Genomic DNA, 24,137 nt, shown 5'->3' on the forward strand with positions numbered 1-24,137 from the left:
AGACTGCATATCAGCACATGGCAACGAAAGGGACAAAACAATGTGGGCCCGACTGCTGAGGTAGAAAGGAGGGGACCTGGAGTCGGGGCAAAGGAAGTGGCCCGGAATGGGCACATGCCTACACCCAACACCTGTGTAGCTTGGTCCATTGTTGAAGTGGTTCAGTGTGTACCCTTCAATGTAGGATGGGGCAGGTGCATTGTAGGTTCATGGAGGGGTTTGGCATCTCTGGCGTTTGTGCGTGTGTGTTCATTGATAAAATACACTTCATTGATAGAAAGTGGATCTATCCCAATTTGCCATTTGACTGAATAGGGGGAAGGAAGGAGTGGCATTGGGATGGGGAATGACCATCCCCCAGCCCACCCCATAGATTCCCCACAGTCAACACTATGCAGAAAACTAAATCTGGTTGATGATTAATTTCGTTCTCAACTAGATCTGGTTTAGGGAGGTTTCATTGTGATTTGTTTGGCTTACTATGTAACCTACCCATGATACGACGTTGGTGTTTCCCAAACTTAAAGACATTGGGCCTCATTACACGGAATGCGGTAAGGGTTTACCGGTACCGGTAAGGGCACCGGTAAACCCTTACCGCCTTACTATGACCTCAAGTAACGGGCCCGCAAAGGGACCTTGGTGCTAATTATGGTACCGCAATTTGCGGTACCGTAATTAGCTCCTTCCCCATTCCCATTGAGCCCTATGGGGGCACAAATGGGAATGGGGAAGTGCCTTGGTGAATGGGGAATTACCGTCCCCGCTCACCTTGGAGTAGGGCGGTAATTCCGCCATCCACCAAGGCGGACACAGTAAAATACCGGCGGCAACCATGGCGCTGATAGCGCCATGGTTACCGCATACCGTGTAATGAGGCCCATTAAGTGACTTTTTAAATAGCGCTTGGTAATATTGGTTATCAAGTAATAATGCATCAATCCGAGGGCCATTGCCAGCTGGTTTTTGGCTAGGGTATTTAACGAGGGCAGAGGGATGTTACCAACTGTTAATGGCCTGATGAGAGTGACGGTATTGCTAACTAGCAAAAGTTTGCACTGATCCTCTAGGTCGCTAATCCGATTCGCTTATCGCATAATATGCTTTGCCGCCTGAAGTAAACTGCACAGAGAATGGGCATGTGTGGCTGGCAACATACCCAAGAGTAGACCTTGGGGGGGAGGCGAGAGTTGGTGTGCTGCTGCATACTGGGACCTTCTGTGCTCTCTCCCCACCTGTCTCCTCACACTGGCATGGTGCAATTCGTTGTGATGCTTTGCAGTACAAATATCTTGAAACCGTGCATCCTAGGGCCTGGACCTCGAGTTGTGCTCCTCGTGTCGGGACCGGCCCCTCTATGACCACATTGATGTTTTGCCGATTTCAGGCAACCGTCTCATGTGTGAAGGTGCTGAAATCCAGGGAAAGGGGTGGGTTGTCCAAATGTAATTTAGCTAGTAATGTCCAGACGGTCCTAACAGGTAACTATGCACAATCTAGTGCAGATTGGTGAAACAGTGTGGAATTGTAGAAGGAACAATGTTCGCCAAGCCACGAACCTACAAACAAATTTTGATTTGTGCTGAAATCGGGCGAACTGGGTGGGGTGTCCACATGTCATGTAGCCAGTAATGTCTGGAGGTTCCTGGCAGGTAACTATGCAAAATTTGGTGCAGATTTGTGAAACGGTGTGAAATTGTACAAGGAACAATGTTTTGCCAAGCCACAAACCCACACACAACTTTTGACTTTTATATATGGATGGAACATTCCACCCAATAGGGGTAGAATGTTCAATTTAAAACAAGGAAAGGCAAAGGAGAAACGTTGCACTGTTAGGACAGAAATATACCAGCTATTAGCACCCGCAATGTGCAGACGTGGCTGCTAAAGTCTCTTTTTTAATACACAAAATAAATCATAATCATTTACCCTAGGGAACAACAATGAATCGGCTGAAGGACATTTTCAGTGTTGATGACAGTGATGTGATCAACAAACTGACCAGATGCGATCCAGGCAGTGTCAGAAAGCCAACAAACATTACATTTTTTTTATTAGGGAAGTTCCCGTAGAACCCATGTGTGAGTAATTTGACCATCCGCATGGTGGGCGTGCGCTCACCTGTTTTTTATTTAAATTTTTAATTGAAAGGAATGATGCTAGATCAACCTCAGGAAAATATGTGGGTCTAATCCACACATATTTCCCTATGCTCAATTCACAACAAGCACAGACCTGTGTACTCTGGGCTGGACACAGCCTATAGGCACAGTCCTCCCCTGTCATATTTAGTTGGAATGTGACAGCTAAGGAGGGCCCAATGTCATCCCCAGGAAGGGGGAGGCCAAACCTTCCCCCTGCCATAGTCAGCCTGATTAAATACATAGTCTCCCATAAAAATACCATGCTCTCTTTTGTTATCCTTGCAGCAGGTGGCAGCAATTATCATACCAACAGGGGGTACTTCAAACACGGGGCCTGGCTGCAGAGGATAACAAAGGAGACCGGAAGCCCAACAAGCTTTCATATGAAACTGTCAACATGAAGCCAGCTCCCGCCTCTCAGTATCGATTGAAGTGAACTGTCATGTTTGGCTCTGTTGTTCCAGTAGGTCACCCCATTAGGGGGACCCTATTCATAAGGTGCAAAAATGTGGTTTTCAGGAGTCAGAGAGTCTGGTCTCTCTGCAGCTTCAAGGGAGACCTGCCGCTTTAACTGGAACCACAGAGGGAGGACCATGAACCAGAGAAACTCTGAACATAACAGACAGGAAGATGGGTGGGACTTAGTAGCACAAGGGAGTGAGCCCAGGGCCATTTCTGTTGAGAGAAGGGTTCCACCATATTAGTTCTGGTGCACACCTTGTTCCCGTTTTCACCTCTTTACCTTTTCTGTTGCAAAGCACTCTAGTTAGGACTTCACCCGTACAGAAGATCGTTTACAGGAACCCCAGGATTGGTTCACTAAGGTAGGTTTAGCCTACACCAATCACTGTGTCCCACTTGACTTTAAAAGAAGGCAGAGCCCCTCTTTTGAAAGATCATCTGATGACTTCATAAGAAGTATGAAAGAAGAACTCAACCTTGGACCCTGGCTCAAGATACAGGGCCTCAATACGACCCTGGCGCTGACTGAATGAAGGGGGCCGGTATGGAACCGGCCCCCTTTGTTCCGTCAGGGGCGATTACGAGTTTCCCTTTGCGGGACCCGGATCAGACGTCTGGTAAAACCGGACGTCTTTGCGGGTCCCGCGAGGGGAAGAGGGAGGTAACAACGGGACACTTGTAACCTCCTATGGGGGCTCAAATGGGAATGGGGAATGGTTCCTGCAAGGGGGGCTCAAATGGGAATGGGGAATGGTTCCTGCAAGGAGGAATTACCGGGTCCTCCTATGTCGGAATGACCCGGTTATTCCTCATTGCAGGAACCTGGTAATGGAGCCTGGTTGCCTCCAATGGAGCCCGGTTTGGAGGCAGCCATGGAGCTAATAGCATAATAGCTCCATGGTTGCCTCCAAACTCGTAATGAAGCCCACAGTCTGCCTTACATCTTCCACAAGTGAACAGAGGGAGAAACAGAACTCGGAGGTTCCCAGCTGCTCCAGAATCTGTACCCAGCCAGCACACATCATGCCCTGCTAGGCTCTGCAGCAAGCTTCCTGGATAGGGAGTGCCTGAAGGTCTCTGAACATACAACCAAGGGTTCTACGTTATTTCGTCAACCACTTTTTCATCGTGGGACTTTTCATCGCCGACTGTTTCATAGCCAACAATTTTTTATTTATGGGGGGGCTGCGCTCCCCCAAGCCCCCCTACTTAAATAATCATACCCCAACCCGCACAAACACCCCCCCTAAAAACTTTTTTTTTTTTTAAATGTTGGCGATGAAACGGTCGGCGATGAAAAGTCCCACGATGAAAAAGTGGTTGACGAAATGCGTGTATACCCAACCAAGGACAAGGCAGCTGCCTGCAACACACTCCACTGCTGTGGGTTGTCTGCCTTAAAGGACGTCACAATCCCATTGAAGAAGCTGGGAGAAGTGCCTCGACAAGCATCTACCGCCATCCTCCTTAAAGGACATTTTCGAGCCAATCTAGTTCCTCGATCCACAACTGACTGCAACACTGACCATTGGCAAGCCGCAGTTGCTTAAAGACATCCGAGATGTCTTGACCAGAGCTTCAGAACTTCTGATTAGCAGCGACACAGCGATTCCTGACCCTTAGCCGCCGTGTAGGCACGCGTGCAGCAATTCATCTAGCTTTTCTCGCCAAACCATCTTGCCACCTGATATCCACAGCTGACTCCTGTCTCAAACTCTGTCACAGAAGCCTGCAAAGCACCCTGAAGCTGACTCCAACCTGTCAAGCAGCAAGAACATCTACAGCAAAAGGTACATTGTGGTTCTGTCCATGTGGTCCTTCCTAGTTGGGCCCTAGAGACATTTTTAGACACTTTTGTCCTTTCTGCTGAAGCCAAGAAGCCTTAATCAACTGTTGTGGTTATTAACCTGTTGCGTTATATTGAGACCACCCTTAACCTCGGGAGTTCCTTCCAACCACCAATCAAGGATCCCTGCAATACACGCATACGTTTTTTTTAGAGCTGGCCTTACTGAAGACTCATATAGAGTCACACAAATCTCCCCCCGTGCCCACTGTGAGTCAAGAGCCAGGCCGAGGGATAGGTAATATATTTGTATTTTTTTGGAAGATAGGGAATAGAGATCACACTAAAATGACACACCACCTTCTTTGTGGCTCACAATTAAACTTCTTGTTGGGATGAATTACGAGTTTGGATTTTAGACCCCCACCCACTTATCGGCCTGTTTTGGGGAAGCTGGACAGCAAAACATTGGGATGATTTGATAATTGTGGATTTCAAAGCCCCCCTCCATTTAAAGGCCTGTGTTATGGGACGTTGGACAGTAACAATATGGATGATTTAAGAATTTGGACCTCAGATCCTCGTCCACTTAAAGGCCTATGTTTGGGAAGCTGAACAGAAAGTTTGCCCAATTCAATTACAGACTATACTTTTCCAGCGCACACTGGGATGAGCTTTGATAATTTCGAATTGTAACAAAATTCACTCTGTGGTGTTCTGCCAAGTGGAATTAATTACATTTATATTTTTAGTTAAATAGTCTAAGGATCTACACAGTTTTGCACCCCCCCCCCCCCCCACTATAAAGGGAAAGGAATTAAGGCAAGCAGACTCCCCCCAAAAACAAAAAGAACTGCCCCGCCAGGAAAACAAATTACTTCTTTAGAAATGAATTCTTAAAACTTCTTTGGGGGAAGTGTGCGCAGAAGGTTACACTTAGTTCCTCTTCAGTCTACCAGACCCAATCCTCGGAAGAAGAGTTCACACTTAATGTTGAACAAACTAGTGGCCACTTGGTGTTTTTCCTTTTCGGATTGTATTCAGTTACAACAGAGTAGTTATTCACTGTGTCTGGTTACAAACAGATAGCTCTCAATTTATGTAAGTATATAAAACAAACAGTATAAACAAACTCATTATTAAATACTAAATATAAATATAAACACATGACTGGTTTCAGCAAGAATGGGGATAGTAGATGCAAGTACTCAATACATTTCTAGGAAGGTTGGTCTTCTAATTGACCTATAAAGATTCTCACTAGAGCCCTTGCTAATTTAACTCAACCTCTCAAATGACCTAAAACAAGGGTCTGTAGACCAAGCCATGGTACAGGGATCTACATAAGACACAGCCCAACTATGAGAGAAAATCTGTACCACCACGCCTGTGTGTATGAAATGTTTAACCGATGGCTCAATGTTTCGGCGGCTAAGTGGTTAAAGCTGGATAGAAACAATTGGGATGTTTTGGGATTTTCAGACCCACTCCACTTAAAGGCCTGTGTTGGGGAAGCTGAACAGAAAGATTGCTCAATTAAATTACAGACTATAAATAATTTTCAGCGTACAGTGGGAATGAGCTTTGTTAATTTTGAATTTTAACAAAATTAATTTAATGAAATTGCTTTGTTAAATAGGCCAAGGATCTACCCAGTTTTGCACCCCCCTCCGCCCACTATAAAGGAAAAGGATTTAAGGCAAGCAGACTCCCCCCACCTTTTGGTTTCAAATGGCGCAATTTTATATAGATTTAAAACCTCTGTTTAGAGTTCAGGAATGCCAGCTGCCTTTCAGGCCCTCTGGGAGGACAGGGCAGGGGTCTGGTCCCTGCACTCTCAAAGATAGTCCCTTCACTGTTTGACACAGTCAGCTCTTAGGCCTCGCCAGCAATAGACCACTCCACCCAGATGCAATTTCAGCAAAATCTCCTTTTGGCGTTTCCTTGCAGCAGCCGGATGGTCAATTTCAGCAGCTGTGTCCCTTCCTCATAGTGCTTTCACTTTATATACTAGCGGTGACACCATCAAGATTTCAATACTGGGTGATGCCCTGCAAGAATTCTCGCAACCATGATTGGACAGTTACCCTTCTCTCTACCCCCAAGTCCAGCTTCTCTCTATGGATTGGTTTTGGAGTCTGGAACAGACCTATGGCAACTTCCGCCTGAAATCCCCCTTTGTTCCTTTGTCAACATTTTAGTAAAAAATCTAGTTATGTGTCAAAAACTTTGTGGTTTACTAGTAACTGCCATAATACAAATATATTCCGCTTCAGCTAACCATGGGGGATTTAAAAAAACAGCAGCCAAGTTCACCAACTCTTAAATTCAGAACATGTTCAGAGCAACAAGGAACACCTTTTAGCTGGTCATTACAATTCCCTAAGTCACAGGTGGAGGAATTGTATATTAACAAATCACTCGGAAATTATCTAAAAAAATGAAACACACATGTAATAAGTGCGACTTGTGGTTTCTGGGAAAATGCAACAATTGTGACAGTCTATTTAAACAAAGGGGGTCTTCGTGTGCAAATATGAGGTTCCCTTGTTCCCTTTCTCCAGGCCATTTGCCACTCTGGGCCAGCCTGTGACCAGAGTTTTTTTTAGAGCCGTTGCGACACGAAAAAGTCATCGAAGAATCCTTTCACCCATCGAAGTCCATCATCGACACAGTCCACAGACAAGTCAACGTTGAATTCATCGATACCAGTGGCACCGATGATGCCACCGATGCCCAAGACATCTTTGTCAAAGACATTGATGCAAAAAACAAGTTTAATGACGACTCCATTGGCATCTGTCTCGAAGCCATTGATGCTTTTACCAGTAATTAAAAAATCCTTCACACCTAGAAAGGATTTTCTTAAGTCACTCACCTCCATTTATGAAGACAATGATCCTTGAGATGATAACGATCCACCTTTTGGATTGCAATATGGCACTCCTAATATCCCGGATAGCTTTATATCGGAGGAATCTAAGATGCAAGATGTGCGTGAATATTTAGAAACAGCGAGTGGGATGGACACCTCACTAGAATTGGATTTTGGCAAGCCAGAACCAGAAGATCATGCAGATGCACCTTACAGACAATTGATGATCAGAGTCACTGATTTTATGGGATGGAGCAGGCCTGCCCTCCCATTCGAACAGGATGACCTCATGGACATCCTGGACAAATGTTCTCAGAGGGATCCAAACCTATCTTTTCATGTCGCGCTACAAAAGTGAGTAAGTGCAGATTGGGAGGTACCAGAATCAAGTCTGGCAGTCAATAGAAATTTGACAAAAAGATATAGGCCGTCAAGTAGCGACCCCAGCTACTTCTCTAAACATCCTACTCCAGAAAGCCTGGTGGTGCAAGCAGCACCCACAATCTCCAAGTAAGCTGCTTATCGGACCATTCCAGCAGATTGGGATGATAATCATATAGAGCCTCTGAGTGTCTACATTTCAAGGATGTAAATATTTCATTTAGATGCCCAACTGTTTATAGGATATACTGGTCATAGACTGTAACTAAACAAACCGTGTCCAGATGGTTATATTAGCTATTACTGAAGGCTATAGACTGACTGGGAAAGTTCCCCCAGAAGGCTTGAGAGCCCATGCCACTGGGGGCATGGCTATTTCTGCACTGCAAAGAGGGGTTCCAATAAAAAATATCTGTGAGGCAGCCACTTCGTTTACCATCCACACTTTTACAAAGTCATTACTTACTTAATTATACCTTAAATCAGGATGGAAGCTTTGAGAAAGCAGTCCTTCATTCGGTTCACAACACCCCTAGATGGCAAAATTCTTACTCCCGCTGACAAAACAAATGCTGCTTTGGGAGTCTATCAAAGATTTGGAATATGTGGGAGGACACAATCCATTTGAAGAACAAGTTACTTACCCCTGGTAACATTCTTTTAACTGGATGTTCCTCCCACGTGTTCCTCATCGTCCCTCCCAGCATACACTGCAGTAGGATTTTCCATGTGATTGCAGTTTACGCTCCTTTGGAGTCTAGTATGGTCTAAATGACATCAATGCTGGTAGTTCTGTTTTTCGTGTCATTCTGACAGTAGAACTGAAGCCAACGGGCGCTGCGCTTTGTATATATACCTTCCATGACATCATCCTCATGACGGAGGCCCTCGAGGGACATGAACACTGGTAGAGTGCATGAAACAGATATATGGTATGGAAGGCAAAAGTGCACAGTACAAGTGGAACAAATAGACTAGACGATTCAAGTGCATGTAACGAGTGTAGTGCATGGGACAGATGGAGAACTTGGGATGGATAGAGTTCGTGCGACAAGTGACATGAGTTGAACCGATAATGCATGATGAATAGATGAAGTGAGTTAAGCAGATGAAGTCGGTAGAGCAGATGATTGTCGGTGGAGAGAATGAAGTACGTATAGCGGATGAGAGCGTAAAGCGGATGAGAGCACAGAATGCATGAGAGCATGGAGCAGATGAGAGCGTGGAGCGCAGGTAGGCTATGGAGTAGATGATAGCATGGAGCGGACGTAGGGTGTTGAGCGGATGTAGGAGGTTATGAGCAGATGTAGGGTGTGGAGTGGAAGAAAGGTGTGGAGCAAATGTAGTGTCTGGAGCAGGTGTAGAGTGTGGAGCAGGTGTGGAGCGAGTGTAGAGTGTGTAATGGGTCTAGAGCATATAGCGGATCTAGGGTGTGGAGCGGGCGTAGAGTGTGTAGCGGGCGTACATTGTGTAGCAGGTGTAATGCATGTGTCGCAACGGGTGATATATGTGACAGAACGGATGATGTAGGTAGAAGGAACGGGTCAAATATGTTGACAGATGAAGAGTGTGCAACAGGTGTAGAGTATGGAGCGAACGAGTGATGTATGTGGAATGCATGGGTGATGTATGTATGTGACGGAACAGATAATGTGGGTAGACGGAACAGGTCAAGTATGTTGAATGGAACAGATATGGGGCCTCATTACACGGTAGGCGGTAAGGGTTTACCGCTACCGGTAAACCCTTACCACCTTACTACGAGGTCCCTTTGTGGGACCCGACCTTAACGGCTGGTGTAGACCAGCCGTTAAAGTTGGGACCCGGAAAGGCACCTTGGTGCTAATTACGGTACCACAATTTGCGGTACCGTAATTAGCTCCTTCCCCATTCCCATTGAGCCCTATGGGGCAAAAATGGGAATGGGGAAGAGCCATGGAGAAAGGGGGAATTACCGCCCCGCCAACCTTGGAATGGGGTGGTAATTCCCCTTTTCTCCATGGTGGTACCGGTATGGTACCGGCGGCAACCATGGTGCCAATAGCACCATGGTTTACCGCATTCTGTGTAATGAGGCCCATAGAGTGTGGAGCAGGTATACAGTATGGAGCGAATGGGTGATGTATGTGACGGAATGGGTGATGTATGTGACAGAACGAGTGATGTAGGTGGAAGAAACGGGTGAAGTATGTTGAAGGGAACGGTGTAGAGTATGGAGCATTCGGGTGATGTATGTGGATGGAACGGGTGACGTATGTGGATGGAACGGGTGAAGTGGATGGACCAAGTGAAGTATGGGGGAGAAATTAAGTATAGGGTTGGAACTGATGAAGCATGTGAGTGGAACGCACAAACTGGGTGGGGCGGATGAACTGGGTGGGGCGGATGAAGTATGTGGAATGGGTGAAGCATGTGGAATGGGTGAAGCATGTGGATGGATCGGGCAAATGGGTGGGTAGAATCGGGGAAGTGGGTGAATGGAATAGGGAAGTATGTGGAAGGAACGGGTGAAGTAGGTAGATTGAACAGAGAAAATGGATTTACGGAACCAGTGAAGTGTATGGATGGATTTTGCGGCTACTGACGCTTGCAAGACCCCGTTCCCCTTGCGTGCGGGCCTCGCTTCCCTCCCCGCTTCCTGGTTCCTCCTAGTCCCACCCACCCTCCCCCTGATTGGCCCATTGTCCGTGTGTGTTTGCCCATAGCGTTCTGCAGCTGGACCCTCTGCCCATTTGCAACGGGTTAAATGTATGGATGGAACGGGTGGTGAAGTATGTAGATCAATGGAACGGATGAAGTATGTGGAAGGAACAGATGAAATGTGTGGAAGGAACGAAGAAACTGGGTGAAAAGAACAGGTGAAGTATGCAGGAGGAACGGTTGAAATAGGTAGAATGAACAAGTGAAAGTGGGTGTACGGAACAGGTGAAGTGTATGGATGGAAGGGGCGAAGTGTATGGATGGAAGGGGTGAAGTATGTAGATGGATGGAACGGGTGAAGTATGTGGAAGGAACAGAGAAAATGGGATGATGGAAAGGATGAAGTATGTGGATGGAACGGGTCAAGTATGTGAATGGGAACGGGTGAAGCTGATGGATGGAGCTGATCAAATTTATGGATGGAACGGGTGAAGTATGTGGAAGGACGGGTGAAATATGTGGATGAATCGAGGGAAATGGATGGACGAAATGGGTGAAGTACGTGGATGGAACAGGTGAAATACGTGGATGGAACAGATGAAGTATGTGGATGAAACAGGTGAAGTATGTGGATGAAACAGGTGAAGTATGTGGATGAAACAGGTGAAGTATGTGGATGAAACAGGTGAAGTATGTGGATGAAACAGGTGAAGTATGTGGATGAAACAGGTGAAGTATGTGGATGAAACAGGTGAAGTATGTGGATGAAACAGGTGAAGTATGTGGATGAAACAGGTGAAGTATGTGGATGAAACAGGTGAAGTATGTGGATGAAACAGGTGAAGTATGTGGATGAAACAGGTGAAGTATGTGGATGAAACGGGTGAAGCAGGTGGATAGAACGGGTGAAGTATGAAGTTGGAAAGGGGGAAGTGTGTGGATGAACAGGTGAAGTATGTGGTTGGAACGGGTGTAGTATGTGGATGGAATGGGTGAATTATGTGGAAGGATGGGTGAAATATGCGAATGATTCGAGGGAAATGTATGGACGAAACGGGTGGAGTATGTGGATGGAACAGGTGAAGTATGTGGATGGAACGGGTGAAGTATGTGGTTGGAACAGGTGTAGTATGTGGTTGGAACAGGTGTAGTATGTGGTTGGAACAGGTGTAGTATGTGGTTGGAACGGGTGAAGTGGATGGATGGATGGAACTGATGAAGTATGTGGAAGGACGGGTGAAATATGTGGATGAATCAAGGGAAATGGATGGGCGAAACGGGTGCAGCATGTGGGTGGAATGGGTGAAGCATGTGGGTGGAACGGGTGAAGTATGTGGATGGAACGGGTGAAGTAGTGCATAAAACAGCCGAGGTAAATAGAATGGTTGGAGTGCATAGAATGGTGGGAGGGCATAGAATGGTGGGAGGGCATAGAACGGTGGGAGGGCATAGAATGGTGCGAGTGCATGGAACGGCTTGGAGTGCATGCAACTACTGGAGTGTGCTCAATCTGAAGATATAAACCACCTTATCACATCTCCACGCTTACTCTCTCCCTTACACCACCACTCAACTAGAACACAGCGATACTATGACAACATTCGGTATAGCTGTTCTCATACCATCACCTGCCTCATACTCCCCATCATCCTAACTAAACACAGCTGGTTACACACCCTCCAGCCTAGGCGTTCTCCTCAGGCCTAACGCAGCCAGAATCGATCTGGATAACAACCTGCCAGAACAAACACATACTCTTGATCTCCCAACCACCACACCTTCCGCTAAGAAGCAGCTATCACAGGAATGCAACACCGCTGCACACATATCCGGTGCTCACACGCACCTTATGACTCTCTCTCTCTCTCTACGGACTTGAACTTCGGTTCCCGAGAGCGTTCCACCTACCATTGCCTTGAGATCATACCAATGGTACATAAGGCGCTATATAAATGCAAAATAACATAACATCGATGCAAAGCTCCCTCTTCCGAAGAAAACATTCTGAAGCAGCTGAAGCTGGATATTGGAGATATCAAAGATGAGGAATACGTGGGAAGAGCATCAAGTGGAAAGAACATTACCAGGAGTAAGTAACTTGTTCTTTTTCTACGTTTGTCGTTTCCCGGTTTTTTCTTTCCCTCTTCCTTCGGTATAGTCCCCTGACCTTGTAGCACCATGATGCCCTAGTTGGTGGAGGTGTGCTCTATACATTCGTTTTACATTACATTACATCTTTATGTTATCAGTGATCCATTTATCTCATGCATGTCTTGCTTTAAACTGCAAACACACATGCAAAGCCGTTTTTGGTGTCAGTGTTTAAACATCCTGTTTTTCATGTGAAAGGGACCTTTGAATTTCTTCTACCTTTGTGAATTAAAATGCTGCATTTGCTTTTGAATGACAGGGAGGCCTTTTTCACATGGCCTTCCTTGTGTTACTTGCAGAAACCCCACAGTCTGCCTTAATAGGCCTGTTTTCAGTATGAAGGTTTTGTTCTAAATGCTGGCAGATAATTTTTTTCAGAGGGCTCTTCAGTTCTGTTGGTTTGGGGCCGGTAAAACATTTTTGCCAGAGCCCAGCTCCAATTTGTGCTGACCCAATTCCTTCCCTGACCTTAGACAAGCAGAACCGCACGCACCCTTTCGTGCTTCACGAGTTGAAGCTGTTAACCCAATGGCCAGACTAAGTTTTGCCACAATTGGTTTCAATGCAATTGCTCAATTTCCCAGCTAAAGCTTCTGTGTCAAAGTGCAGCACTTCCTCTGGCATGCACAGGTTTCCTCCCCGCAGAGCAGGGGTGTTGCTAGGTCTGGAAAAGATCTGTGCTATGCTAACATCAGGACTGTCGGGACTTGGGGCTAGCTATAGTCTTTTAGTTGCAGCCCCTGAGCTTCTATCCGGGGCTACAACCAAAAGACCCCACTCAGCCCCCCCCCCAGCAACGCCTCTGCCGCAGGGAAACAATCCTTATTCTGGGCGGAGCTCCTAGCAGCCGAGTCTCCCTGAGCTCCATGTAGTGTCCAGTCACCCTGATACTGAAGTCTGCAACAAACCAGACTGTCGAACTTCCTCCGCCCCTTACATGGGCGTCTGCTGCAAACTGATCCAATGCTACATGAAACAGTGTAAAGGCACTATAAAACATGTTATGCGATGTCAGTTCCTTTTACACACACGCTCTACAAGCCAAACTTTCTATGGGTGTAAGGGCAAATGTTGAGGTCAGAAGAGTTATCAGTTTGGCAGGTAGGATAATTAGAGAAAAGGTTTAATACAAAAATATAGAATTCAAGTAAGTCAAAAATCATATAGAAAAGGGAACATTTGAATCCGAAAATAACTTTGAGGTTATGCATTGCTTTTTCTTTAAATTGCATTTTGCAAGAGAGAATCAACAGGGCTAGACCCCTCATTTGTTAATTAATTAAAGTTTTGCTTCCAAGACAAATGCGTTGAGCCTGAGCTATCCTCACGGCCCTTATTTAGAGTTCTTTTAACTGTTATCACATTCCCCCCCCATTTACTATTTCCAATGTAATGTGTGTCTATATTGTACATTTCCCTATGCAATATTTTCCGTTTGGGATTTAGACCATAATACGTAATGAATTTAAAATGTTCATATTAAGGCTAGTGGTGAGTGGGAGAGTAAAATATAGTAACACTTTTGTTTTATGAAGAGGCGCACTTCTGCTTTTCCTTTCTGTTTAATTTTGGCTATTAGGTGGCGCGGTAAGCGCAGCCTAGAAGCCGGAACTATTGTCAGGGGAAGTGAAGTTATGAGGGTTGAGACTGAGGAGAGACGAGCACCCCGTAATGCTTGTCCCTATTCCCCTTCTCCCCCAACCATCTTCCCAGAACACATACCCTGGCATCTGTTTGAGCTAGTTGGGTGTGTGCTCTTCTGTACAAAAAGTACATTTACACAAGTTGTAATACACATAATTATAACATACCATTATAGAAAGAAAGGGAACAAATTAAAAGTACATAAAATAAGCATGTCCTTAAGAGTTCCAAGTCTGTAACATTATTGCTGGTTTACCGATTGCATACACTAGAGATCTTTCACATTAAGGATCGTCAATGCCGACCAAGTCCCTTATACCTTGCTCCGATACCTCGGTCAGCTCTGAAAATATTACCATTAACATTTTAACCAAAGCAATAGCAAGCGATACTGGGGAACTCGTCATAAGCCTGCACCAAAAATAATGAGTTAAAATCTGAGAGGTTGAATAGACAAATCGCCCAAAGTTTCCGATTCTGAAGTCCAAGAAGTGCAGGCAGCACATCAGGAGGTGAAATAAAGTCTCAACAGAACCCATATTGCACACCCTGCAAGTTCCCATTTCAATAGGGATGCCAAGCCTGCGGCCTATGAACTCCAGGGTGGGGAGGCATTGAAGTCTGAACCTGAGATACCAGTGCCGAAATGTAGAAGATGGAATGTTTCTAGGTATAATGTCAAAACCAATGGAGGTAGATAAAGAAACTCCTTCCAAGAGTAAAGTTTCACTCTACCCAGATCTTGCAAATCTGTTGCTCTGTGCCAGTTTTTGATTTTCTTTTTCATCACGTTCTCGGGCTCTAAACCATTCAGACCTACCAACTCCTACATCTTTTTACATCGCCTCTTAAATGTTTTTAGATTGAGATTTGATTCTTTTGAAAGTAGTGCCATCAAATGGAACCCCAGAGAAGATTTACCTGCATGTTCCAGATTGCCCAATAAAAAGAGACTCTTCCTGATGTACTGTGACCACCAGGAGGTCAGTCCCAGTTCCAATCTGATGACACTAATTGGACCGAGATCGGGAGTCCCAGGGTTTGTTTTAAAATGTTAGTCTCAAGAATGTCGAAAAATGTCCTATCCCTAATATTTAACAATTTGCAGCCATGCGATGATTGGTGACCCCTTAACTTTGTAGAACTCAATAAGTGGGATTAGGGAGTAGGCGCACAATTTACTCTTTATGGCCTTCAGGAGTGATGAGCATATCTTTGCCTACATACGTGATCTAAGATATTCCTGATTTTTTTTTACAGAAATTATAAAGCCAAGAAAGCAAATGGATTCAACTCTCTGGATTTTAGTATTGTTTAGTTTACATTTGAAATTACTGTTTTTTTCTCTGTGTTGAGCTAACCATTACAAAAGATTTCCTGGAGTAAATCTGCAGGTGGCTAGTATCGAGATATTTTTCTAAACCTTCAATCTACCGCTGTAATCCTGCCGGGGTATAGTCCATTAATGTCAGATTATCTGTGCAGGCAATGCAGCTCACTTTTAGACCTGGCCACATTGCAGTGCAGCCCCCTAATCACTACTTTTAGCCCAGAGATGAGCCAGATATAAGATGAAAAAGATGATGGCTAAAACAGACTCTTGGCGGAACACCACAGTTTAGATAGATGTTTCTTGAAAATTCGCCCAGTTTGTTTAATCTAACTTTGGCCGAGTTGTTAGAATAAAGCAATTGGATCAGGCGCAATAAGCCTGGGTCTATCCCCCCAACTAGAAAGCTTGACCCATAGTCTCGAGATATCCACATTGTCCAAGGCTGTGGATAGGTCTATTGTTGCAACAAACAATGATCGGCCCAAGGGAGGCCCAATGTCAGGTAGACAGGCGGTCAATGCCAGTGCACTCACTACCTCTCCTGAAACCTGTTTGTAAGGGGCTCAAAGGATTGGCCCACTCAGCCCACAACGTCCACTCTTTAAGCAATGATGTTGCAAAGATTTTAGATGGTGTGTCAATCAATGAAATAGGTCATAGCTGGAAGGATCTTCCCTGTTAAATTTTTTAAAATATTGGGACGAGTATCGAGGATGTCCAAGAAATGGGGCAGATGGAATCCCCAACGATGTGGGTAAATAAGTAATAAAGAATGTCTGCCCAGAGTACAGGGTTGTTCTTAATGTTGCTGTTTGTCACCCCATCCGGACCAGATACTTGCAAGTTATTTAGTTTGTTGATAGCGAGTTCGATATGTAATCGGTTGAAGGAGGGGGACCAGGGTAACAGACAGGTGTTAACAGTGCTCAACGCCTTTTCTACATTGTGCTTTTCCTTGTATTTATCAGCAAAGTATGTTACCCAAGCATCCCCCCGACACTCCGGAGGATTGACAGTGGGACTGATTATTGCTTTTGTTGTTTAGTGTCCACCAGATGGCACGTGACTCCTGATTAACAATTTTTCTGAGCATATCTTGGTTTTTTGTAATTTCTTTTTGATGTTGATGTAATCAGCACCAATTCCTGTACTGTTGTACCAAAACTCTTTACCCTTCTTCTTTCTCCTCCAAGTTTTGAGTGGACATCTAGTGGTATTCCTGACTTCAGGCCTCATTTGAGATATATTCCTTTGGATCTCTCTATCAAAATTATTACATTTCCCATGCAGAGCGATTGTTGCCTGAACAGTTTTAGTGGCCCTCTTTTGTTTTCTGAGCCCTGACAACAGATTAGGAAATACCCCTGGCAATGATTGTGAAAATGTGTCATCCTCGGTTAGGTTGCTCCACCAATTGTACAAGTCAGTGTTAACTTGTTTCCAATTGGTGCTATATTGAGCAAACCTACTGCCCCAACCCGAAAGCACCAAAGGGCCACTTTTCATGAACTCAGCGGGATCTTGGGACCCCTATGACTCAGGACTAGTTGTAACATTGCATGGTCCTTTGAGCTTGTTTTTACTATATTTAGGCCAACCACCTCTTCCGCCCCACAATTCTTTAACTAAGTTGGAACCTTAGAGAGGGACCCCCTCAAAGAGTCGGTTGGGTTTCAAAAGGTTCTACCTAGAAAGGAATTTGGACCATATCTTACCACAATCATCTCTACTTGACAAGTGAACAAACGGGGCAACACAGCTAATATCATCCAGCTCATCCCAATTGCCATCCATTACCACACATTTGCAATTAAAGTCTCCAGCCACAATGACTAAACCACCTGGGTAGGTAATGGACCAGGCTAATAATGCATTCTCAATGTCATGTATAACTGTGTCCAAATCCATGCTTATGGGCTTCAAAAAAATGTTAATTATCAAGATGGCTGCCTCTTGATACATTTCCCTATTGTTCCAGATCTTTGTTATCAGGTTGCCATCCGAGTTTATCGGCAATCTCTTTCAATACAATAAAACATATTAATTTTCACAGCTGTTAACAGGCCTCCCTTAGGCCTCCCTGTCAATCCTTTCTTTGCGAATGTGGAATTAGTTGAGTAGCCATGCCATATCGGAGTAGTCCTAAACCATGTCTCTTGGAGTAGTATAATGTCAAATTGATCTAGGAGGCTCTTTTTGTTATTGGTCAGGAAGGAATTGTTGCCACGCGAGTTCCAGCTTAGTTGTTGCCATGTGTCCCTAGAACCCAGGGCGACTTCCCGCTGAGGCTGGGAGAGCTGAAGTAAGCCTGCCCCAATCCGGAAGATAAGACTCATAGTGGAGATATCTCCTCTGCCCATGTTCAAAATAGCATGTTACTGTAATCTTTCGCTGTTGATGATTTCTTTGGCTAGACTCTCCTTGACATGCCCGGTAACACTCAAAACCCTTCAGAAGGATTTCCTCTTGCTGTCCGACCACTAACCTCTCAATCATCTTGGAGTGGAAATGAACAGCACATTTCCCCAAATGAGCACGATCAAATAGATGAACAAACTTTAGGTCGGAAGATGAAATTGAACTTAACTCTGGAATAGTGGACCACAGGGCCAGCAATCTATGCTGATTTAGGGGAGTGTTCCAATCATCATTGATCAAAGATAAAAAAAAAAAAATCAGGATCTGGCCATCATTCTTCCTAGACAGGCCAGTGTGGGCTGTTGCCGTGTATGCGTTTGACCCCTTCTCTGGATGTTGAAAGGGGATGAACAACCATTGTGCCAAGTAGTTTTACTCAATATTACATTATCAGATGTGTGCTTTTTCTGTTGTACCACCAGGTCACTGTAGGGCTTCTGTTTGCCTGGCTGGAGTCCTCTGTCCGATGACTCACGTAAATTACACCCCTGGGGTCTCCCCGCAGCAGCAGCTGCCATCAATCCCATTGAATCGCAAGAAGCTCTTAGGTCTGAGGGCAAGTGAGGTGCCTCGGGGAGAAGTTGAATGTCCCAGTCCTGTTTCTCATAGATAGCAGACTGCCACATGCCAGGTGCGAGTAGCTCACCCAGTCCTGTTTCTTATACATCACATGCTGCCTTATGCCAGCTATGAGTAGCTCCCCAGTTCTGTTCCTGCTACCTCTCATGATGTCCCATGCCAGCTGTGAGTAGCTCACCCATTCCTGTTTCTCATTGATCTCAGACTACCCCATGCCAGCTGTGAGTAGCTCAACCATTCCTGTTTCTCATAGATCGCAGACTACCCCATGCCAGCTGTGAGTAGCTCCCAGTCCTGTTTCTCATAGAACGCATACTGCCCCATGTCAGCTGTGAGACGCTCACCCAGTCCTGTTTCTCATATATCGCAGACTGCCACATGCCAGCTGCGAGTAGCTCACCCAGTCCTGTTTCTTATACATCACATGCTGCCTTATGCCAGCTATGAGTAGCTCCCCCGTTCTCTTCCTGCTACCTCTCATGATGCCCCAGTTCTGTTCCTCATAGATCAGACTGCCCCATGCCAGCTGCAAGAAGCTCACCCATTCCTATTTCTCATAGGTCACAGACTGCCCCATGCCAGCTGTGAGTAGCTCATCCAGTCCTGTTTCTTATACATCACATGCTGCCTTATGCCAGCTGTGATTGGCTTCCCCAGTCCTGTTTCTCATAGATCACAGACTGCCCCGTGCCAGCTCTGAGATGCTCACCCAGTCCTATTTCTCATAGATCAGACTGCTCCATGCCAGCTGCGAGAAGCTCACCCATTCCTATTTCTCATAGATCACAGACTGCCTCATGCCAGCAGTGAGTAGCTCACCCAGTCCCGTTTCTCATAGATCGCAGACTGCCCCGTGCCAGCTGCGAGATGCTCACCCAGTCCTATTTCTCATAGATCACAGAATGCCCCATGCCAGTTGAGTAGCTTACCCATTCCTGTTTTGTAAACATCACATGCTGCCTTATGCCAGCTATGAGTAGCTCACCCTCTCCTGTTTCTTCTACCTCTCATGATGTCCCATGCCAGCTGTGAGAAGCTCACCCAGTCCTATTTCTTAGACATCACATACTGCCTTCTGTCCGCTATGAGTAGCTCCCCATTTCTGTTCCTTCTACCTCTCATTATGTCCCATGCCAGCCGTGAGAAGCTCACCCAGTCCTGTTTCTCATAGATCGCAGGGTGATATGATATGGCATTTATCTGGGTGCCCGCCCCCCATCCTCTTTTTGTCTTTGTGTGTAGTTACTTGCAGTAGCCGCACCCCCTTATAAACCTTACCCAGGATGGCGACAGAGCACACACTGATGTGTAAACCTGAGAGCAGAGGCCAGCAGGTGTAAAGGCAACAAGGCCTCGTGAGTGCTCCCCTCCTACCTTAGCCAAAAGTGTGTGGGGCGGAGGGGTGGGGCAGGGAGGAAGAGTATATTCAGTTAGAAGACATTGAGACCACCTACACCCGCGCCCCCCACCCCAAAAAATCTCATTGTCAGTCTGTGACATTCTGCATCTTAGAAGGTGTGACAGACACACTCTGGGGTCCTGATAAACGCCCCCCTCTAGCACCCCCTCGTCTCCATGCCAGGCAAGATGGTGGCAAGACTCCCCAGTTGAGAGTAGGTTATTATCCCTCCCCTGCCCTGTGATGAACCCAGGGCTTTTCTGTCACCAATTATCACATGACTACCACTTGTATTAAACGCCCCCCCCCCGTCGTGCGAGGAGGGGGAACTGAGGACAGTTGCAAGATGGCAATGATGACCCATCCCTCGGTACCGTATAGTGCGAGGGATTGGTGATGCTATGTGGAACTCGTAGCCCCCACCCCCTCGTCACTCCCAGGCACTGGTAATCGCAGCTGCGCCGTCGATAGCTGGTGATGGCTCGCGCTGAATGAATACAGCTAACGCCCCCCATCATTCCCTGTATGCGCTTCCTGCAGACCCCATTCCCACACAAACCCCTCCCCCAATACAGGTACCACTCGGAGTATATCGCTGCTCAATGCATCGTAGTCAGTGGTACCGCTTCCTGATACCTCCCATGAACAACTCCCCCACCTCCCCTCCACCAAATCGCCATGCCCTCCCCGCCCCCACAAGCATCCATATGATACAGCATTTCTCGGATTCCTTCAATGCGAGATCCTGCCTCCTCACGGGGGGGTGGGTGGGGGCCACGGCAATAATCACAGCTCCCCCATCCAAGCGGTCGCCACCACCCCCGGGCTGACTCGTGTGCCAAACTACACTCTTCGGGATATTAGACCTGCGTGCTCTTCACAGGTCTCCTGCCCCCAGCGTGCCCCCGTGACCCAGTCCCCCCAGTTCTGCACACCCCCCCCCCCCCTTGCGGCAACAACCCCTTCTTTCCTGCCTCCCTTATTTTTAATAAGCATTCCTTGTGAAGCTCTTTATCACAAAGGTATCTGCACACTCCCGCCCCTCCCTCTCTCCATATTCCACGACTGCTCCTTTATTCCTGAAAGGGGTTCAGAGAGAGAGCGCCCCTGCCCCCGCCCCTTCCCCCCGCTGCGGCCTCCGCTCCTTCCCTCATTATTTATTTACAATGTGTGTGAACGATGTACCCCTGAGGTCTTGTAGCCGCCGGCCCCCCCTTCCCCCCTACCTGGATTCTTCCGCAGCTCCTTTCTTCCCGGCCGGGGGTCCCGGCGCGCCCCCTGCGCCTCTGTTCGCTCTCTGCGCCGCACAGGCTATGTGTGGCTGGCGAGGAGCAGTCGCCTCGCTTCCTTCCTTCCCCTCCCTCGTCCGCCCGGCGCACTTGTTCATTGTACAGGAAGGCTGGAGTGGGAGGTGGGTGGGTGGGGGGAGTATCACACACGGGAAGTGAGTGATGGGGGGGGGGGGGCATCAACCGGTTGACCCCACCCAGCCATGTAAATTAACGGAATTAATCATAGGCGCTATAAAGACAGAGGATGGCCATCCCAGAGGGTGAGGGCAGAGCTGGTATTTGGGGGGTGCAGAAGGCCGTCCGCTCTGATTACTTGCTCCAGGTGGGCGCGGATCTATAATGGGTCTGGCCTCTTGTATCATGTGCTTGCATCGTATTTATGACTGGATGTATGGCGAAATCACGCGACAAGCTCTGTTATTGGACAGGTGTCCTGTCCAGGGGGCGCAGCTGCACCTGTGCGAGGTCTGTTGACTAATAAGTATGGCGTCCCTTCCTCTCTAAAACGAGTTACTTTTGTGTGGACTAAGAAATCCAGTGGGTCAGGGCTCCACTCCTATCTGAGGACCAGTTACTATGGCGCGGGCGCATTTCAGTAGCCATCTCCTGTCACAATACTGGAGGGCCGGCCCATATCTGTAGAGCCTGGGGTCTGCACCTCTCAGAGGACCTAGTTGTGTGGCTCAGGTGTACAGCGATCAATGGATTGAGACCCGGTACTCAGCGGAGTCTGGTGAATATTTTAATTTTACATGTGTAAACAAAACATGTTTCGCCCGAAAATGCATAGTGCATACTACCTGCACTCCCCACACCCCCTGGCACCCCCCACCCCCTCGCGATCTCAATGGCACAAGGCGTAGTAAGATTGTTTGTCTTGTCCTCCCTCTGTCCTCCCTTCCTTGTCTTGTCACGCCTAGAAACACTCGTGTACAGGCGCGTTATAAATGACTTGTCATATCATAGCTAATGAGCACGAACAAACAAGAGGAGTACAGGCGGGGTGTTCTCCCGTTGCCAATATTTTAAAACTAATGGGCTAAAATGACGCGTTTAAAGAAAAATTGGGTAAAAACCCCAATAGATGCAAGTCATCAACAGTGGCCAGGAGCGTTTTCCAACACATTTTCATGATGTCTTTGCTCACAGCATGTGCCAGAATAAACGAATATTTTCATACTGGCTGTGCCAATACATATCCATGCAGGCTGCAACCATATATGCCAGTATTGCAACGTAAGAACTTGCTCATGCTGGCTTTGCCAGCCTGTAAAAAATGCCATGCCACAGTAAGAAAGTATTTTCAGACTGGCCCAACTAAAGTAGGCCAGTCTAGTCTCATAATAACATGTACCATGTTTGCTTTACCTTTGATGCACAGCAGACAATTCCATGCCACAATAAGAAAGTGTATGCAGACTGTTGACACCAATATAGGCCAGTCTAGCCACGTAATAACACTTATCATGTTTGCTTTACCATTGATGCCCAATAAAGAATGTCATACCACAGTACGAAAGTATAACTTAGATCCAAGGGTCAGATTTTGGAATTTTTTGCACGGTTCAAAGTGACTTTGCACTGCTGAAAAATGACTTTGCACTGCCGACACAACCCCTGATTCATGGAACTGCAAAGTGTATGATTGCAATGCAAAGTCTGTGCAACGTCATTTTGTATTGCAAAAATGACTGCACTGTCTTTGCGTGGACGTTGCACTGCAAAAATACACTTTGCACAGTTCCATGAATCAGGGTTTGTGTCGGCAGTTCAAAGTCACTTTTCACCAGTTCAAAGTCACTTTTCAGCAGTGCAAAATCATTTTGAACCGTGCAAAAAATTCCAAGAACCGGGACCTAAGTGTTTTGGACACCACTTGAAACAGTTCAAAATCATCACGCCCCACGAATTCTGGCTTAAAATATTATCAGGCCCACTAATCTCATGAAAAATAGCTGCCATTAGGATTTTAAACAAACTGTTCCCTTAAAATGTTTTTCCTATCCCAATAATTATTGTATAACCCAGACACACCTACCATTTATATGATGCTATGCTTTTCTTTTCTCTTTTTTCATGTCTGTTTTTCATGTTATATAATGCATATAATGCAATTTTATGTATTAAATTGTGTATGGTGCATTTTTGAGTAGAGATAGGTCGTACCTTGTGATTTTATATTTCCAAGGGGCCTGTGGTCAATAAGGTATATAACACTTACGCCTGTTTCTCTTGCAACTAATAACAAGTGAACAGAAGGGCGATATCAACAAGCACCCCATGGAGATGGTCCGAGCTACCTAAAGACAAGAATGTGAAGGAACACAAAGACATTATAGAACTCTCAGTAAATACAACAAACACAACTGTGAAGTGTGACTATTTCAAATAATCAGAGTCAAGTTTACTCCAGGCAATAAAAGAGTATGTGATTCTGTTTCTTCTTCTGGGCACATTGTAGTAAGATACCGCTCCAAGAGTGAGGTTCATACATCTATTTGACCTCTCATAAAAATAGACACAAGGGTATGAAAAACGCTATGGTATAATATTATAGGCCAAAAATAAACAAACCCAGAATGAATGTTTTATATGTTATGAAAACTGCTTTGTTTATATGTTTTGTATTTTTGTTTGAATAATTGTGTATAGGCAACTAGAGTAATTACATATATGTATATACATCCTTTTTGAATAATATATATTTTTAATAAGAAATAAGGTTATTTCTTGTAGGAAGTGGTTTGGTACAGAATGACATTAGTCAGCAACTCTTTTGGTATGTGTCATGTTTGTCTTTGACTATTATTAGTCGCAACAGAAACAGGAGTAGGAGGAAGCTTGTGGTTCACCTCCCTTTTTTGCTCAGGTTCATTTTTGAGCCAATTCACAGATATAAAGAAAATTGAAAATAAGAAAGTATATGCAGGCTGGTGCCACCAAAGTAGACCATACTAGACACACAACGCCACGTATCATGTTTGCTTTACCCTTGATGCACAGTAAAAAAAAAAAATGCCACATTAAGAA

General features: G+C 45.9%; 1 protein-coding gene across 3 annotated transcripts in view; it reads right to left on the reverse strand.

The window, feature by feature from the left end:
* FGR (FGR proto-oncogene, Src family tyrosine kinase) overlaps window positions 1-21,299 on the reverse strand; it is a 367,556-nt gene extending 346,257 nt beyond the window's left edge. For 2 of the 3 annotated variants that reach the window (XM_069622908.1, XM_069622907.1), the window contains exon 1: window positions 21,042-21,299. In XM_069622908.1, coding sequence (XP_069479009.1) covers window positions 21,042-21,284 — 243 coding nt within the window. In that variant the 5' untranslated portion in view covers window positions 21,285-21,299. The remainder of the gene's footprint in view (window positions 1-21,041) is intronic. The other variant, XM_069622909.1, reaches the window with a different exon arrangement.
* Window positions 21,300-24,137: the final 2,838 nt, after the last annotated feature.

The sequence above is a fragment of the Ambystoma mexicanum genome, chromosome 11 (assembly GCF_040938575.1).
Source record: "Ambystoma mexicanum isolate Mex_15411 chromosome 11, UKY_AmexF1_1, whole genome shotgun sequence".
In the NCBI taxonomy this organism is placed as follows: domain Eukaryota; kingdom Metazoa; phylum Chordata; class Amphibia; order Caudata; family Ambystomatidae; genus Ambystoma; species Ambystoma mexicanum.